Below are 19,830 nucleotides of genomic sequence, written 5' to 3'. Positions count from 1 at the left end.
TGAAATGTATTGCATTCCTTATTACTAATTACTTTCTAAATCCCATAACGAAGACCAGTTGATATTAATTCCACTATTGTTTTATACTGTCTGTACATCAGAAATATCTGTAATTAAATTACAGAAAAATTAAGAATAATCCCTTTACTTTTACAAGGGGAAAGTAATTAAATTAATTAATTTCTTAGTATTGCATTACACCCAACACTGGTGAAAAGTTATATGAATGTATAATAGAAAATGATCAATTTTTGCCTTCACCTGTTCATTGGTCTTGCAGTGCAAGATACAAAAATACAAGTATACAAGTAGTTCATAAAGGCTGCATGCATAATAATTATAAACAAATAGTAAAATGCTGTTTAGATTTAGATTAGCATGTCACACCACAGGACAACTTCCCATGTCAACTACTTGACTATATTGCATAAAAGCTACTATTGAAGCTATGGTTACCGAAAATTATAGTATATTAAATAGATATCTGCAGCCTGCAATGCTTGCAATGATTAAAAACATGGTTGTTTTTGTCTTTGAACCTAAAATACTAGGACATTATACAGTAGCCTACCTATTTTCAGTTTTCTGATGTTTGATTTCAAGCCTATGTTTTTTACATAACCTTATGAAAATAAAATATGCTATAGCAGTCAGTGTAGAACTGTTAATAAATTTTTATGTGACATATTTTGTAGAGTCACTTTTTGCAGTAACAGCTTTAAATCAGTTGGGGTACTGTATATGCACCAGTTTTGCAATCTGTTAAAGTGTGATGGGCTATTCTTTAAAGCACATTTGCTGCATATTGTTTAGATTTATCGTACTTGCACACCACAAATTTCATATAGTGCCATACTTTTTCAATTAAGAGTTTTGTTGACACAGTGTGCTAATAGAATCATTGTTGAAAGATGAGAGACTGAAGCAGGTTCTTTTACAGTATTTCCCTGTGCTTTGCAGCATCCATTCTTTCTTCTGTTAACAAGATGCTGATGAAAAGCAGTCCCACAGAGAATGCCAGTTTAGCAGAAGGCATTTGGGACCATATTAGTGTCTTTTTTTTTTTTTTTTTTTAACATTTCCCTCTACATTTCTGTACGTCTAGTTTCTAGTTTGAACACAGTCGTGTCGTTAGGTGCATCTAATATCACGACTTCACGTCTATCTCGTTTCTAATAGCATAAACATAAACAAAAATGTAATTTTTTTAAAAAAAAATACAAACTTTTAATAATCTGTCTGTCCTTTGACTGTCTGAACAAGGTGGGTCCTATGCCCAACCCCTAGCTTTTTTTTAATACACAAAATTTGTTAGTCTATCCACATTAAATAGTTTTTTTTTTTTTTTTTTTTTTTTTTGGTCATATAGGAACTTGACAAAACTCACAATTTCATTTTGCACACGACAGTCCAACACCCATATTTAAGTGTACAAAGTAGTACTTTAATCAGCAAACCATTGGTTAAAACCACTTGGACAAACTTCATTTGTTGGAATATTCACGACGATGTTGGCAAAGTCTGTCCACGTATGAGAGAAGGGATCCTGTTAATCCACTCTTCGTGTCCGCAGGTCTTCTGTGCACTGAGGCGGATTACGCAGATGTGTTCAACCTGTTCCATCAAACAAGTCTTCAACTACACCGTGAGTTCTGGGAATAGCCTCAACATTTTTTTTTTTTTTTTTTTTTGCAATGAATCTCACTTAATCTGTATCGTGTCCTCTAAGCAGCCTCTCCTAATGACGGACTGCTTATTATTGTAGCTATATTTTCTCTAAAATTTATCCTTCGCTTCGCCACTACAATTCGCATTTCATGGAATTCAAATTTGAATCCCTTGGGGAGAATCATGGTGCCGCGGGTGAAACTGCTTGTTGGTGAGTAAATATCAAAACAGTGCGTTAGCCTATGAAAACGAACATAAATGTTATGTTTTATTTATTGTTATCGACCAAGAAACCTATTGGGAACAATACATGCATGTTTCCCTTTAAGTTTAAGCCATATTCTTATATTTAATGTGTAATTTTGTTTGCAATGTTGATGTTTACACGAAAGCAAGTTTATCACTAAACCTCAAGTGGCAGTTAGAACACTCAATAGTGGTGATAAAGTTGGAAAACGCAAATCGACATGTCTTTGCTTACTGATGTATTTGTTATTTACTCTTTATTTATGTACTCTGCGGGACATACAGAAAGTCATAACTGACTGAGGAAACATCGAAGTGTATGTTGGCCATAATTTTGACATGATGTAGTGTTAAAAGCAGTAGATATATAGAAATTACACTTTATACAGTATAAACACTAAATGCAAAGATAGTATACTGTACATTAGAGTTGTACTGGCACATTTAAGAACTGTTAAAGCATGAAGCAAGCTATTCTTGACCATCATTATCTCTGATCATTATTCATTTTAGCAGTTGTTGCAAGTCTTGTCAATCTTGGATTTTCTGGAGCACCAACAGCACCACCGAAGAGAGCTTTAGGTAATTATCTCTCATCTTAAGTGGGCAAGAAGGGAATTGTGATCTCATGCAAAAGCAGTATTGATTGATTCTAACAATGCACATTGTATTGTTTAATCCAAGTAGTTTTAATCTCATGGCAGACTTTTTGCTTTGTCTCTTCAGTTGAAAACAACTCAGGTGTGACACCGGCGGGATTGTGCGGTTCTTGGGTCAAGGAGCCTGATGGAGGACTTTTTACATCTCCTAACTATCCTGAGAAATATCCTCCTGACCGAGAATGCATATACATAATTGAAGGTTACTCAGCTTACATTTTGACCATTGTTAATGAGTTATAGTTCCATATCTAACTCGAAGTTTTAATTGTGCCATAGCTTCTCCAAGGCAATGCATCGACCTGTATTTTGATGAAAAGTATGCTATTGAGCCATCATGGGAATGTAAGTTTGACCACATTGAAGTCAGGGATGGACCCTTCAGCTTTTCTCCTATCATCGGCCGTTACTGTGGACAAGAGAGCCCGACCTATGTTAGGTCCAGTGGGCGATACCTTTGGATAAAATTTGTGGCAGATGGTGAACTAGAAGCCACTGGATTTTCAGCTCGGTACAATTTCACACAAGGTAAGAGTTGTATTTGTGTTATCAATATATGCAAACACTGGGTGGCTGAAATCGTGTTTCTCGGTTGAAATTTGGGGGGGTGGGGTCTTGGTCCGGTGGGAGGGCACAGGGATGTCCATGGCACTGGGCCTGAATATATGCTTTTGTTTGTATCCGCCAATTATATATCCATTTCTTAATACAAGTTTTTGTAAAACCTTAAGATCATGTTGTCCAGATCTTGAACCAAGGAGCATCTTGTTCTTCAGTGGAAGAACAGCTGACCATCTGTACAAAGAGTCACATGATCAGTGTCAAAAATTTACTTTTTTTATTAGCGACCTGGAAAAACACTTAACACACTTTGTTTTAAATTGTTCAGTATGTTACAGCTTTAAAGGGTTAGTTTAGCCAAAAATGAAATTTCTGTCATTAATTACTCACCCTCATGTCGTTCCAAACCTGTAAGACCTTCGTTCATCTAAGGAACACAAATTAAGATATTTTTGATGAAATCCGAGAGCTTACCACTTTTGTAATTACCACTTTCAAGGCCCAGAAAAATACAAAAATAGTCCATGTGACTACAGTGGTTCAACCTTAATGTTATGAAGAGACAAGAATACTTTTTGTGCGCAAAAAACAAACAAACAAAAATAACGACTTCATTCAACAATTTCTTTTCTTCCATGTCAGTCTCCTACGCTGTTCACATAGTAAACACAGAGCAGGGCTTCCGGGTTCTACATAAGAACGCCAGCTTTTTGGGAACTTATCCTTTAAATTGCATTTTGAATAGCAGATTTTGTGGATTTTTTTTTACTTTTGGACTCTGCTGTATCTATTACAAAACAAAACGCATACACAGTTATAATGTTGGTTTCATACTGGTGATTTATTCTTAGTAAGAATCCTACTTGTTTTGGTAAATGCTGTGTTCTGTGCTCAGGTCTGATGGCCCTGCATTTGTAGTGCAAGCACACATGCAGCAGCTGAGTGGGGGAGGTTTGTGATGTCTCTGATCCCAGTTAATGAAAGCTTGTCTTCAGAGGAGCACACTCAGTCTGCTCCATGTCCTGAGCTCTGTCCTCCTACTTTAGCTTCACCAAATCCTATTGAAAATATACACTTTTAAAAAAAAAATTCCAAAAGGGGTTTTCGCAGCGATACCCTAGAAGAACTATTTTGGCTTCCCCAAAGAACCTTTTAGTGAACGGTTCTTAAAAGAACCATTTTGTTTCTTAGTGTGAAGAACATTTTATAATATAAAGAACCTTTTTCCACTAGAAAAACCTTTTGTCCATTGTAAAGGTTTCATGGATGATAAAGGTTCTTTGTTGAACCATCAATGCCAATGAAGAATCTTTATTTATAAGAGTGTATGGCATGGCCAAAATAATTTGATTTATGCATTATTGTTGGTTGCAAAGGAGTCATAAATCTTTTGTCATCTTATTATAAATCCATAGTCACATCATTCAATGAACGGTCAAAGTAAAAACGAAAGTGAGTGTTTTTTGACTATTCGACTGAGGTTCGAGACAGATGTGATGTCCGTCTTGACTAAATTTGTCCGGTCTTCCTGATTATGTGATGTTAGGCTAAACTTAAATTCTGATTACACCAGTGTTCATCACAGCTGCCTAATAAACACTGAACAGCAATGCTAATCTCCTCTCAGCGCTAAATCCAGTCCAGATTTCGGTAATGAAGCAGGGACATGAGGAAGAACCTGTGACAGGTTCTGGTGGAGAGGGACCTGTAATAACATCGTTGTCCTGAGCAGTGTAAATTTTGAGAGCCCTGAAATCCATGCATCACCACAAAAACCCATGCCATCTACACACTGTGGAAACCCAACCAAACTGTTTTTTTATTTACAGTTTTTATATACACAAATTTTTCTAATCATAAAAATTGAAAAGCAAAATTTCTAAAAACTAATTTTAGGATTACAATCAATGATTTTTGGTTATATGTACGTCTGGAATACTGTAAAATATTATCCTGCACATCATAAATCAAAGATTTATAAGAGACCTACATCCATGCGTCCTGTTACATCATCATAAAGAATAATCTTAGCCAAGCTGTACCAGAGGTAAGAAAACACGAGAGGATTATGGCGAATCCCTGAATGATTTTAGATTGAAACCCTAAAGGACTCTAAATTTTTTGGAAATGATAGATTAGATCTAGGTATAAACTGATTTACATTATAAACTGGCCAGAGCCTATTTACTGTTTAAGCCTGAAATACTGTGCAAAAAAAATAATAAATACGAACAGGCTTCTGTAAACACACCTACATCTTATTACTTTGCTTCCTCACACTGTGCAGCCTAATCTGTGTGAGGCTGGTGCAGGGATTATTAATCCACGTACAATCATGACTCAAGCCTCAGGACATCATTCCATTCCCTAATCCTATGTATTTCAGTTAGGCTAAAAGAAAATAAATGATTGTCCTGGGACAGAAGTTCTTCAAGGTCAGGGGGAGAAGTAAACAATGTGTTTTATTTATCTGTGTTTGTCTTTAAACCATCAGTGAAAAAAAATTACGTATGTTTTTAACATATTTCTCATGTTCTTAGGAAGAAGTAATGCAACCTATATCGCCCAGAGGTTTGGGGTCGGTTTCTCTTATGCTCACCAAGGCTGCATTTATTTAATCAAAAATACAGTAAAAACCAGTAGGCTAATCCTGTGAAACATTATTATAATTTAAAATAATTGTTTTCTATTTGAATATACTGTATTGTTCCGAATATAAGAAGACCCTGATTATAATGACCCCCCCCCCCCCCTCATTATGGGGGTGGGGGGGGGGGGGGGGGGGGGGGGTTAAAGACCAAATCTTGTATTTTATAAAGAAAAGGCTTTTATTTGAAAATAATTTTCATATTGAATATTTGAAATATTTGAAATATTGAAAGTGTGGTAAATACTGTTAAAATTCCCAACGATCACATTTTAAAATAAACACTTTTTGGCATACCATAAAAATAACCTGTAGCCCATCTGAATTATAACAATTAGGCTATCCATCTCATAGTGAAAACCATGTAGCCTACCAAAATTTAATTAACAGTAGAAATGAAATCTTATTGTATAGATTTCATGTGGTATACTTCATTTTTTTTATGCGAACGCTAGTGTACGTCAGATGCACAGCCTTGGAAAGTATACTTCGTTTGACTCGTACGCATATACAGGCGTTCAGCGCATGCGCGGTTTTGAGCAAAACATGATGTAAACATCTTTGTATTCTTTCATGCTAGAGTTGTACTCATAAGGGTACTTTCTAACCTCTTCGCACAATCTCTCGTCTATGTAGGCCCCCATTGTCGCTGTAGCTTGAATGCGTTCCAGTCTGTTCTGTTTATGCCGTTTTTCTTCAACTACCCTGTGAATTGACGGCCCCAGGGCATGGTTGCCACCTTGTGGATAAACTAATCACTGCAAAAAAAAAAAAAAAAAATGCATGTGTGACATGTGCGTACAAAGTACGTGCGGTTACAAAAATCCGGCGGTGCGCGTACTCTTCTGATGACGAAATTCACGTCACGCGCACTGTACGCTGACCCTCGAATATGCGTAAAAAATGAAGTAGGCCTAATGTTATACTTTGGACTTTAGATGGTAAGCTTTTCTTTGACTTAGCGTTTTTAAGACCGTATTTTTGCCCTCGCTATCTTCTAACATTACACTCTTGACACGTCGTATTTCTTGGCGCACTCGTTTTACGCATATTTTACCACCTATTGTTGCGGGTGTATTATTGACATGTAAAAGTCTAGACCCTGAGTATAAGATGAACAATATGTGTATTTTAAAATGTAATGTATTCCTGTGATGGCAAAGCTGAATTTTCAGCAGCCATTACTCTAGTCTTTAGTGTCACAAATCAGTCTCTAAATCAGTCTGATGATTTGCTGCTCAAGAAACATCTAGTATTATTATCTATGTTGAAAACAGTTGTTCAAAACAAAATCTTACTAGCCCTACACTTTTGGACGGTAGTGTATGTACACTGTTACGTGCTGGTCCTCACCAGGCTTTGTAACCAGCATTACTTTCCTCGCTAAACCAACTTTCGCAGAAAGATAATTTGGGATAACCAGTTTTTCTGCAGAGATCTTTTCAGCAACAAGAACCCACCCATTTAGATATTTTGGACAATTTTATGTGAAATCACTGAATAAGAAAACACTTGTTATTTTGTGGGTTGTATGATCTTTATTCAAATCCTTAATCACTCTCTTTGTATTTTGCAGATCCTGATTTCAAGGACCTTGGAGTTCCACCACCTCTTCCAAGTAAGTGAAATATTTTTTTAAAGTTTACCTTCTCTGCATATTAAAACCAGTTCACCACATTACTGTGTTTTCATGGTGTAGTTTGTGAGTTTGAGATGAGCGGGCCAGAGGGCATTGTGGAGTCTGTAATGGTTGCGAAAGAGGGCAAAGCGTTGCAGACAGAGGCTGTAGACTGCAGGTGGTTCATAAGAGCTCCTCCTGGCTCTAAGGTAAACCTCTATTCACAAGTGTATTCAATGAAATTAAAACCCAACATGTTGGTCTAAGCTAGTCTTTTCAGTAGTGTTTATCTTGTTCCACATTTCTCTTTCCAAAAATATCCTGTTATTCTCCATTATGTTTAATTAAAAATATAAATAAAATAAAAACAAACAAATGTCAATATAAATGTGTCTCCTGTACAGATCTATTTGCGTTTCCTGGATTATGAGATGCAGAACTCGAACGAGTGCAAGCGTAACTTTGTGGCGGTGTATGATGGGAGCAGCTCGGTGGAGCATCTGAAGAATAAATTTTGCAGCACGGTAGCCAATGACGTAATGCTGCTGACTTCATTAGGTGTGATTCGCATGTGGGCCGATGAGACCAGCCGCAGGAGCCGATTCCGTATCCTCTTCACCACCTTCCATGAGCGTGAGTCATTCAATCAGTTTTTTTTTTTTATCATAACACATTTCAGTAGCACATATAGCTTGCTTTCTAGCATTAAAGTTGTGATTTACCTCTTATTTTATCTGCATATTTAGACTAACACATTATGAGTGCTGTACTGAGTCATTTCAGCAGTTTTAACTGCATGATATGGTAGTGTCTCATGTGGTTTCTTCTATAATTATCATTTTGCTCTTCAGCTCCATGTGAAGGAGACGCATTCTTCTGCCATAGCAACATGTGTATTAACCACACATTGGTGTGCAATGGTATCCAAAACTGTGTCTATCCTTGGGATGAGAATGGTTGCAAAGGTATATAATCACATATTCCAAAATGATATACTTGCATAAATGTATTTACAAAGCTAATGTAAATAATAAAAGTTAAAGGGTTAGTTCACCCAAAAATGAAATTTCTGTCATTAAGTATTTACCCTCTTGTCGTTCCAAACCCGTAAGACCTTCATTCATCTTCGGAACACAAATTTTATTAAATCTGAGGGTATCTGATCCACACATAGACAGCAACATCATTGCACCTTTTGATGTCCAGAAAGGTAGTTGAAAACATGGTTAAAATAGACAACGTGACTGCAGTGGTTCAACCTTAATGTTATGAAGCGACAAGAATACTTTTTGTGTGCAAAAACAAAACAAAAATAAGGACTTTATTCAACAATTTGAACCGTTGTCATACATAGTGAACTCAGTGCAGGCTTCCTTGTTTACATCCGAATACCGGTTCATTATTGGCCGGATCCTGTGCTGACACATCACATGCATGCGTCGTGCTGCTCACGTGTTCAGCTTCGGCCGATACTGAGTTGGCATTCGGACGTAAACAAGGAAGCCTGCACTGAGTTCACTACGTATGACAATGGTTCAAATTGTTGAATAAAGTCGTTATTTTTTTTTTGTTTTTGTGCACAAAAAGAATTCTCGTCGCTTCATAACATTAAGGTTGAACCACTGTAGTCACGTTGACTATTTTAACCATGTTTTACATACCTTTCTGGATGTCAAAAGTGCAATGACTTTGCTGCCTATGAGTGGATCAGATACCCTTGGATTTCATCAAAAATATCTTAATTTGTGTTCCGAAGATGAACGAAGGTCTTACAGGTGTGGAACAACATGAGTACTTAATGACAGAAAATTCATTTTTGGGTGAACTGACCCTTTAAGCACATTAAAGGGATATTCGTCCAAAAAATGAAAATGTCATTATTTACTCACCCTCATGTCATTCCAAACAGTGTTGGGGAAAGTTACTTTTAAAAGTAATGCATTACAGTATTGCTTTACTCCCTAAAAATGTAACTAATTGCATTATTTAGTACTTTTTATGGAAAGTAATGCATTGCTTTTTCTCACCTGGGCTGGGCTTGCTTGTTTTTTAATAACAACAAAATAGTTCTATTTTTGGCAAAGTAAAGGCCCTTTTACACCAAAAGTGAAATGAATAATCCTCAGGCTGAAGGAAATGCAAATTCACACCTGTACAGTAGAGGGCGCAGCTCAAACATACCTTTCAGCTGTGCTGCCATTCTGAAATACAGAAGAATAGGATGCAAGAGAAGAAAGTTACTTCAGCAATAAAAATGTTAAAAAATAAAATATAAATATGATGTTTACGTAAAGTAATTTTTGCTTATTTGTATTGTTGAATTGGATCATTGAAGGTCAGCAGCAAAGCTATTTGTTAATAAAGTGAGATTAAATACATAAAGTATATTTGTTTAATTTAATATATTTAATTATTGCAGGTTTGTGCAGTATTCTAAGATTTCATTTCACTGTTTTATTCATTTTGAGGAATACTGACTCTGTTTTTGTGCAAGTGAGATGAGTAAATGCTCACATTTAGTCTAGAACTACAATCATCAAATAACCATCATGTTTACACAGCGCACACAATGCCTTTGGACTTACTCATGATTTCTCTCAACATGGTGACAGGAGAGGTGTCAGTCAATACATGGGAAAACAAAGTAACTTGCATTACTTATTTGAAAAAGTAACTTTGATATTTTGTTGTAAATTTAAAAGTAATGTGTTACTTTACTAGTTACTTGAAAAAAGTAATCTGATTACGTAACTCAAGTTACTTGTAATGTGTTCCCCCCAACACTGATTCCAAACCTATATGACTTTCTTTTCTCTGTGGAACAAAAAAGAAATTATTTTGAAGAACTGTTTTTGTCCATACAGTGAAAGTTAATTGGGGTCCAAAAACAAAATTGAATGGAAAAAAACACAGATACATTTTTCAAAATATCTTCTTTTGTGTTCCACAAAAGAAAGAAAGTCATATAGGTAAATGATGACAGCATTTTAATTTTTGAGTGAACTATCCCTTTTTTAGTAGGCTACACCATTTCATGCGAAAAACAATTATTTCAAATTGTGATATTTTACAATATTACTGTTTTTACAGTACTTTTGATTGACTTTAAAAATATTACCGACCCTACACTTTAGAACATTAAGGCCCTGATATACTTCAAAGGTAGTTCTTTTTCGTTCTTCATTTAGGGGTAAAACGAAGTTCGAAATACGTGAGCTGCGATATACTGTAATCAAACATCTGTCGCCGCTCACACTGCCTAGAGCAGCGTTTAGATGGATATGTAAATATGTGCTGTGCACTTTCTTCTCAGTAACAAAATAAACACAACAAAAATGAGAAAACAGCAAGCATTTTTTTTTTTTTATAGAAAGCATAAGAAAAGTGTCTGATCATAAACACATTGGTGTGTTAGCACGAGCTCTGCAAATTAGCACTCCAGTCACGTCACGTTCATTTATATAGCACTTTATTCAATAGATTGCTTAAAAGTAAGCAGCTTTACAGTACATGAAAAACAGTGTCAGTGCCTCGTTTCATCATAAGCACAACTTAATTTTGTACTATAAAGCGGCTATCCAGTATGTTCATGTTTTCACCCACGGAGATCTTACCTTGACGGACTCAACAGACGAAATAAGTCTGAAAAGAGTTCCACATGAAAGAAGGCGGAGCCTCAGTGTACACTCCCTATTACGTTATCATCACTGACCAATGGTAGTACGAAGGTGTTTTGCAGCTGGAGCAAACTTTTCTTGAGAGTTCGCTTTGGCAAGCCGTTTCGAACTCCCAAAACGAACACAAAACGGACTTCATTTTGGCCTGATTTTGTTCGAAATGACGTCACACCAGTTTGTTCTTCGATTTCGTTTGAAGTATATCGGGGTCTTTAGTGTATATTCATTTAATTATTTGCTAGAATTATTTGCAAAACATTATACCACATACAGTATTTATGCTCCTCTCACACAGAGAAAAGAAAAGCTACTATCCTGGACAGCCTTGACAATACCAATGTAACCATAATTGGAGTGACTTGCGGAGTGGTGATTATCCTGCTCACCGTGTCGATAATCATTCAAATAAAACAGCCACGGAAAAAGTACATAATCCGCAGGGACGAATTCGACCCCACCTTGCTTCACGAGGCCTTTGAACCCCCGCACTATGAGCTGTGCACGCTACGGCAAGCAACCTCATCCGATGGTGAGGTGTTACCAGAGGATTTCCCCAAATTGCAGCGCACCTCCTCCAAATGCATCCACGGCCACCACTGTGGCTCGCAGGTGTCCAGCACTCGAGGCAGCCGCAGCGATCTCAGCCTGCGAGATGCTGCTGCCATTCTCTCAGAGATGGAGACGTCCGCACAGCCCCCGTTCCCTCTGCAAGCCACCCCTACTGGCCGCAGGAATATTCTGGTGATGAAGCACAGCTACTCGCACGATGGGGCTGAGGAGTGCGACCTGGATGATGAATTTTACGATGGGCCCACCACCAGCCACGGGCGAGCTGCAATGGACAGAACTGTGCATCGGTCAGTATCCAATGACTTTTGATGGCTTTCCATGCACATCAGCCCGGCGTTTGGATAGATTGTTTCTTTAATGTCTTTTGTCTGTTTTATTTGTAGTAGCCATGCACTTGGTTTGTTTTGTTTGTTGACAGACAAAATTTCCTTGTCAGGTCACTCCATTTTCATCATTTTGCATCCATAAAGTAATATCAACAAACATGGCTGTATATGCATTAAATGTATATGTGAACCATTAAACTGTCAAGTTTTCTTTTCCTGTTTTGCCTATGACAGTGTGCTCACTGTCTAGTAGTCCATATAATTTGATGACTGTTATGCACTTTTGTTTTACTCCTAGTACTGAGAAATAATATTAGGACACAGAATCATTGCATATGTATAATGTAAATACTTTAGATTCATGCTGTTTGGTGTGGGTATTATTTAAAACATGACACACAAATATGTCATTACTGTTATGGTTATATTCACCATTGTTTTTTTTTGTTTTGTTTTTTTTGTGATCTGTAACAGGCTTCTCTCTTGAATTGTGTGGTTTAATTTAATGCTGTTTTAATTTTTACTTAATTTATTTGTATTTTCATTTATTTTATGCCTGTGTGAGAACATCTGTGCTTGTTTTATACTTTGTTACCCTTCATACTCCAATTTTCATTCTCACATCACATCACTGATAAAATTACAAACAAGTACAGTTGTTATGCAGTCTGATTGCATTTATTGCATTATTACAAAATTTCTTGTAGAACAAAATGCTCTTTTTCCACTGCATGCCTCCTCTTTTCATCGCCTATTGGTAGCATTTTAATGTGGTCGTAGGCGCCACAATGTAAACATATCTCTGTCATCCTCGTCATAATAACATTTAAATACGATTTAAAAGTGCTGTTTTATTACAAATGCCATTAAAGGTTTAAAAAAAAAAAATAGCAGCGGCCAGAAGATGCTGTGCGTAATGAGCCGCATAATAGTGCCTCCCACTGGTACACAAAAGTAATTGCAGGGGAGGAACTTTAACCACTCTTAAAAAACACCCATAGAAAAGGACTAAATTAACAGGCTGTAAATCTTAAACCCAAAAATTTGTTAGGTTTCTGCAATTCTCCTTTTTATTATCTCATGAATTAATAGTATTTGTTTGTAATAGTATTTGTCCATCTGTACGAAGCACGAAGTGACAGAGAGTGGAACTAATGACGCTTCGGTCTGCCGTCGGACAAATAAGTAGGTGCACAGACTCTAATGTCAGTCTCGTAGAATAATGTGAAACTTTATTTTCTGTGGTGTTCTTATACTGTATAGAATATGCAGATAATATACTAGTCTGTATATTATCAGGATGAGGCTGTTAATTTATTGAAATGTTTAGCTCATTGCGTGTCTGACCAAAAGCTGCGTGGTATCATTGGACATTCATAGTAAGGAGGTCAGTTGATTCATTTCAGGATGTCTGACTTTGGCACCGAATCAAATCTATGCTCAGAGACTTATAAGCAGGGATCAGCTGGTGAAGGTACTTTTAAAAAACGACTCGGTATTATTGCAACTTGTGTCGTCGGAGGGTCATTGGTCGCTCTGTATGCAGTGACCGGACCGTTTGTTGCACCAGCATTGAGGAAAGTTTGTCTGCCATTCGTACCTGCAACAAGGACACAAATTGAAAACGTTCTAACGGTTTTGAAAACTAGATCAGGCTCCCTGGTAGATATCGGCAGCGGAGATGGACGGATAGTGAGTTTCCTGATTTGGACTATTTTTGTTTTTTATTTAGAATTTGCACTAACAAACAGTATCATTGATTCAGTACTGTAGTATATCAATATTACCATTTAACTACATAAAAGTATTGGTGTTAGTTAATCAGAATAACCTGTTTAGTTAAACCATTATCCCTGAATCTCCTAAAAATCTTATTCCTGGTTTGTTGTAGGTTATCGCTGCAGCAAAAAGAGGCTTCAAGGCAGTTGGCTTTGAGCTCAACCCATGGCTGGTCTGGTACTCCCGTTACAAAGCCTGGAGGGAAGGTGTTCATCACAGCACATCTTTCTATATTTCAGACCTTTGGAAGGTGAGAACAGGTCAATCATAATCTAAATGTAGATCTCCTTTTGTATTTTTAATCAACAGATTAAGCAACTACTGATCAATATGATCTGTATGAAATCATAATGTATGTGTTATAAATGTCATTAGACTTAGAGCAAATTCCAATCTGATGTGAGAATCCCTATACCCTACTCACTCTGAAGGGCAGAGCCCTTGAAGTGGAGAGTCTGGAAGGAGCAGGGCACTTGTGTGCCATAATGTAGCTTTTTGGAATGCGTTTGTCGAAGGGAATAATGAAAGATAACATAATTTCCTCATAATCTTCACCTGCAATGTTACTATTACAGTGCAGCATCCATCAGCCTACTCTATTAGCTGTTCCTACAACAGGAATTTACCATTTTGATTTCATGGTGACATTAAACTGTCCTTCTTTCATAGGTCAGTTTTTCAGAGTACACCAATGTGGTCATCTTTGGGGTTCCTCAAATGGTAATGTAATGTGTGTGTGTGTGTGTGTGTATATATATATATATATATATATATAATATTATATATATTATATATATAATATACACCTAATCTAAGATCTGACAAACATTTTTTTTTCTTTTTTTTCTCTCCACAGATGGAGCAGCTTGAAGTCAAGCTCCAAACAGAGCTTCAGAATTCAGCCAAAGTAGTAGCTTGTCGCTTCCCTTTTCCCACTTGGACTCCTGATGATGTAGCAGGAGAGGGAATTGACACTGTGTGGGTTTATAATGCCAAGACATTCAAACCACACATCGGAAATGACAAAGACGGTGAGAGACAAGATGCCATAAGTCTTCAGCAGCGATGAACTAGGAAAACGAATACTTCTTTCTTTACAATATTGAAAAACATTTTGTCTCTGTAATATCATTGTAAAATTCAGAATATATTGGTGTCCTTATGTTCATAATAAAATACCCCTTTGTTTTAGTAAAAACAAAATCAATTTTTTTTTTCCAGCTTTTATTTTATGTGATTAAGAAAGGGATTTTATATTTCAGAGCTGTACACACCACCAAATTAACTTGTTTGCATTGTGGGGACCAAATGACCCCATACAAAATAGTACTAACTTACTACAAAAAAAAAAAAGCTAATGAAAAGTCCCTACCATGATAGAAAAAGGTGTGTTTGTGCGTTTTGCACATGCCCAGGTGTGACAAAATTCAAAGACCCATGCCTCACATATATTACCACATATAGGCTTATGGTCAGCTCACTGACCTCTGGTGTTGTGCACCACAATCCTGAGTTTGAGTCCAGGCTCATGGACTTTTCTGGATCCTCTCTGCCTACTCTCTCCAATTTTGCTCCCTGTCAACATATTTCATATCATAATAAATGGCAAAAAGGCAAAAAATTAACATTTAAACTGATGCTGGTTAAAGTCCCTCCACAAACAGGATAGAATCAGTCTCAACTTGTGCACTTTTCCTGATCACGTCTTTTAATCCACTACATCCATCATCACAAACTCAGCACACCTGAGAAATTGATAGGTGTGTAGGAAAAAATCCAACAAATCTGGAATAAAAATAAAAAATAGCAATCCCGCACACTACCAGTTCATGCTAAATATAGAAAATTATTATATGCAACGTTTCGGTCCACTGACCTTCATCAGGCCACTACATCCACTACAATCCAATACATCCAAAATCTCTCATCATGGGCATGGGAGAACGGATTCTGACAGCTGGATTTTTGCCATTGCATTCTGTTCCCCCCATTTATCCTACTCAATAAGGTTCTAATATTTATCAAACTGAGGCCAGCATGTTCATGCCAATAGCCTAGTGGTTCAGCACATTCACATATAGTACTCTAGTGCTTTGAGACACCTGAGTTCTAGTTCCAGCTTGTGTACTTTTCCTGATCCCGTCCCCTCTGTCTCTTCCATTTTGCTTCCTGTCTACATACTGTCCGATCACAATAAAAGGCAAAAACGCCAAAAAATAAATCTTTATCTCCATCCACACACAGAATAGAATCAGCATCTTTTAAGCCACTACAGAAACATCTCTCATCATGGGGATGGGGGAACAGATTCTGATTCTGATTCTGAACAGATTCAGTTCCCCCCTTGGATCGTACACAATGCAGTTCTAATATTTATTAAACTGAACCACAAGTCTGTAAAATAAATCCAATAGTATGCTGAGTACCATCTTTAAAAAAGCAATTAAGGTACAAACTCCATTTTTGGCTGTCCGATGAAATTGCAAGGTCCATTTTTCATACACCAATTACCGCACGTAGTCCATTTTTGTCCATCTTTGAGCACATTCCATCCAATCTCTGCTCAGTTATGTTATTTATATTCTGCTCAGGTATGTTATTTATATTTTGTTAATTAAATAGCTTACATTTTTTGTATTTTACGAAGATTGGCTCCATAAAATTAGCCTACTATTACCTCAGCTGTCAGAATTCAGTCAGCTGGATCAGTAAACCTAACAGCTAGATATTTGTAATGTAAATAGTTATATCCAGTGTTGTCTGACTTTGTGTAACTTCAGCCAGCAAACCTTATTTTAGCCCAGGTCAATGAGGCATACAGGCCATAAATAGCAAATATAAGTTCAAAACTTGTAATGTTCACAAAAACTTAATGCCGTGTTGCTGGGCTACAATGACAGTTAGTGTAACATATTCTGTATTGTTTCAGGCAACGACATGGCTTCAACTAAGTCACACAAAGGTATGAGCGATGCTGACTGGCTTGCGCATCTGGAGAGTTTTGACCGAACAGGAGTTTGGCCATCTAGGGAGGGGAATAGACCTTCTCCTTGACAAAAAAAGATGGCATGAGTTGTATCAGAAGGTCAATTATGCAACTAGCTTCATGGGCGAACTCGTATGATAATACATTGTGCTATTTTTATTTATGTGTATGGATAATTAATTATTTACAATGTAAATACAATGTAATATTGATATAATTATGATGACTTATGGCTGTTTTGTGATAACATGGACAACAGTGTCATAACTTTATGTCCACAGATAGAAAAGTGCCCTCTGCAAATGAGGGGGCAGACCACCCTTCTGAAGGAAGCTCAGAAGTGTATTTGTGGATTTCACAAGGTAACTTCAATTAGCCTAGTTTAAGTTGCATAAATAAATGTGTTTGCAATATCAATGTGTCTTTATATCTAAAATCACATTAGGAAGACTGTATGATATTATGTCCGGTATATCTTTATGCATGTATTACAGGTTCATCCACCAGTCACAGTGGATGCATCACAGAGCACCCCTGCCCAAAGCACACCCTCCATCAGTGATATGGGGTCCCAAGTTGGCGTCCTTCTAGTCAGACATGCTTTTTCTCTGTCCTTGGTAGACATGGAGTTTGCAGCTGGAAACTACGTCCTAGCTTTTCTTTTATTTCATTTATTATGAAGATACCTCTTATATCTTAATGATATTGAAGAAATAGACATTTTGGATGGGCAAAAGGAGAAGTAGGAAACACTCTTCTCCTCACAATGCTGATGCTAATGAGATGGAACTTGCTCGTGAGTCCATTATGGAGCCCCGTTGCCTGGCCCATTTCCCTAGTCTGCCTGAAACACCCCAAAAAACTGATTCTCCGGCTAAAAAAAGGAATCGAGTCGGTGCGAAACCTGATTCTGAGAACACTTCGGAAGTGCTTGAAGCTATTCATGCACTTGGCTTCAAACTCCGAACATGAAAAGCCAAAAAATGTTTGGCTTTCCATTTCTTTTTCTAGGGAACAGCGCAAACAACCTGAATTTATTTACCTCCTGGAAGGTTTGTTATGCTGGAATCAGGACCGGGCTGCAGCTGCTGTTGCAGGTGGAGGTTCAACCCTGCGTACTTACACAGGGGAGCTGATTTACTCTGTTACTCTGTCAGTGAGAACTACAATAAGTTGTATGGCAGGAAATTGGTCCCTAGCTTCACTCCACCTGCAGTATACACAGGTAAAGATATTTTGATAAATGCAGTTCATGATGTAGCATGTTTTTTTTGTTAAAATTACAAGTGCTTCTGGACAATAATAATGTCATTTTGACAGATCAGAGAAAAATGATACTACCAGAATTTTTGTACACTGGATTCTTTGTTCTAGGTGTCAGGGCAGAAAATAAAATACATAGTAGAATATAGAGAAATCTTGTCTTTTTATGATGTCCTCTGAATTACATATTTTTTGTTCATGCAGAAGCTGACAACAAAAATTATTTACTGCATTTCAGAATAAACCCTTCTGATTAATTTCCTTTAAAAGCGTTTCCTGTTACAAATATTTCCTCAGGGGAGCTCATTGGAGTGCAGTACTTGTTGAGGCAGAATAGTCAGCCCCTAGAAGACATGTGCCCTACCTCTGATAGGACCTCTCAGTTGCTGGAGGAGATAGATGTGGAGGAGCAAGTGGAAGAGGATGAGGGTTTCATTGATTTGTTGGGAGAGGTAGCCACAGTGGCAAATCTTGTGGCATCAGATGACTCAGTCCTTTCAGGTCCACTAGTTTTACCAGTTGCATCGCTGCCCTGTGACCAGACTCCTTCAGCTGCACTACTGCCCGCCGCCCAGGTTCTGCCAGCTGTGCTGTGTCCAGGCTCCTTCAGCTACACCACTGCCCTGTACTGATTTCTGAAGGATCATGTGACACTGAAGACTGGAATAATGATGCTGAAAATTCAGCTTTGCCATCACAGAAATAAATTGCAATTTTAAAATATATTCAAATAGAAAACAGTTATTTTAAATCGTAAAAATATTTCACAATATTACTGTTTTTTACTGTATTTTGGATCAAATAAATGAAGCAGAAGAGACTTCTTATATATATATATATATATATATATATATATACAAACCCGATTCCAAAAAAGTTGGGACACTGTACAAATTGTGAATAAAAAAGGAATGCAATAATTTATAAATCTCATAAACTTATATTTTATTCACAATAGAATATAGATAACATATCAAATGTTGAAAGTGAGACATTTTGAAATGTCATGCCAAATATTGGCTCATTTTGGATTTCATGAGAGCTACACATTCCAAAAAAGTTGGGACAGGTAGCAATAAGAGGCCGGAAAAGTTAAATGTACATATAAGGAACAGCTGGAGGACCAATTTGCAACTTATTAGGTCAATTGGCAACATGATTGGGTATAAAAAGAGTCTCTCAGAGTGGCAGTGTCTCTCAGAAGTCAAGATGGGCAGAGGATCACCAATTCCCCCAATGCTGCGGCGAAAAATAGTGGAGCAATATCAGAAAGGAGTTTCTCAGAGAAAAATTGCAAAGAGTTTGAAGTTATCATCATCTACAGTGCATAATATCATCCAAAGATTCAGAGAATCTGGAACAATCTCTGTGCGTAAGGGTCAAGGCCGGAAAACCATACTGGATGCCCGTGATCTTCGGGCCCTTAGACGGCACTACATCACATACAGGAATGCCTGTAATGGAAATCACAACATGGGCTCAGGAATACTTCCAGAAAACATTGTCGGTGAACACAATCCACCGTGCCATTGGCCGTTGCCGGCTAAAACTCTTTAGGTCAAAAAAGAAGCCATATCTAAACATGATCCAGAAGTGCAGGCATTTTCTCTGGGCCAAGGCTTATTTAAAATGGACTGTGGCAAAGTGGAAAACTGTTCTGGGGTCAGACGAATCATAATTTGAAGTTCTTTTTGGAAAACTGGGACGCCATGTCATCCGGACTAAAGAGGACAAGGACAACCCAAGTTGTTATCAGCGCTCAGTTCAGAAGCCTGCATCTCTGATGGTATGGGGTTGCATGAGTGCGTGTGGCATGGGCAGCTTACACAT

The 19,830-nt window shown here is 37.3% G+C and overlaps 3 protein-coding genes across 4 annotated transcripts in view; 2 read left to right on the top strand and 1 right to left on the bottom strand.

Annotated features, from left to right (window-relative positions):
* The first annotated feature begins 770 nt into the window (after positions 1–770).
* On the top strand, positions 771–14,000 carry LOC127506620 (neuropilin and tolloid-like protein 1). Of its 2 annotated transcripts, none has more exons than XM_051883189.1 (10): positions 771–1,879; positions 2,431–2,496; positions 2,641–2,775; positions 2,853–3,101; positions 7,358–7,399; positions 7,481–7,608; positions 7,804–8,032; positions 8,251–8,364; positions 11,372–13,157; positions 13,864–14,000. In XM_051883189.1, exons 1-9 carry the CDS (start codon positions 1,852–1,854, stop codon positions 11,953–11,955), a joined length of 1,575 nt encoding a protein of 524 aa, XP_051739149.1. In that variant the 5' UTR covers positions 771–1,851; the 3' UTR covers positions 11,956–13,157; positions 13,864–14,000. The 2 variants fall into 2 exon arrangements, with proteins under 2 accessions (XP_051739149.1, XP_051739139.1); XM_051883179.1 differs by having other exon boundaries at positions 2,428–2,496.
* The window catches only part of rgs20 (regulator of G protein signaling 20), a 192,292-nt gene continuing 178,643 nt past the window's right edge, over positions 6,182–19,830 (bottom strand). Inside the window, exon 6 of the transcript XR_007928099.1 lies at positions 6,182–6,389. The gene's annotated coding sequence lies outside the window, so the exon portion shown is untranslated. The remainder of the gene's footprint in view (positions 6,390–19,830) is intronic.
* Positions 13,164–14,954, top strand: atpsckmt (fATP synthase c subunit lysine N-methyltransferase). Its single transcript, XM_051883327.1, has 4 exons — positions 13,164–13,664; positions 13,864–14,001; positions 14,421–14,471; positions 14,608–14,954. The coding sequence occupies exons 1-4, from the start codon at positions 13,380–13,382 to the stop codon at positions 14,818–14,820; spliced, it is 687 nt and encodes a 228-aa protein (XP_051739287.1). The 5' UTR covers positions 13,164–13,379; the 3' UTR covers positions 14,821–14,954.

Source organism: Ctenopharyngodon idella, chromosome 2 (assembly GCF_019924925.1).
Source record: "Ctenopharyngodon idella isolate HZGC_01 chromosome 2, HZGC01, whole genome shotgun sequence".
NCBI classification, from domain to species: domain Eukaryota; kingdom Metazoa; phylum Chordata; class Actinopteri; order Cypriniformes; family Xenocyprididae; genus Ctenopharyngodon; species Ctenopharyngodon idella.
Note: the sequence above shows the minus strand (reverse complement) of the source record. Positions and strands in the feature narration are given on the sequence as shown.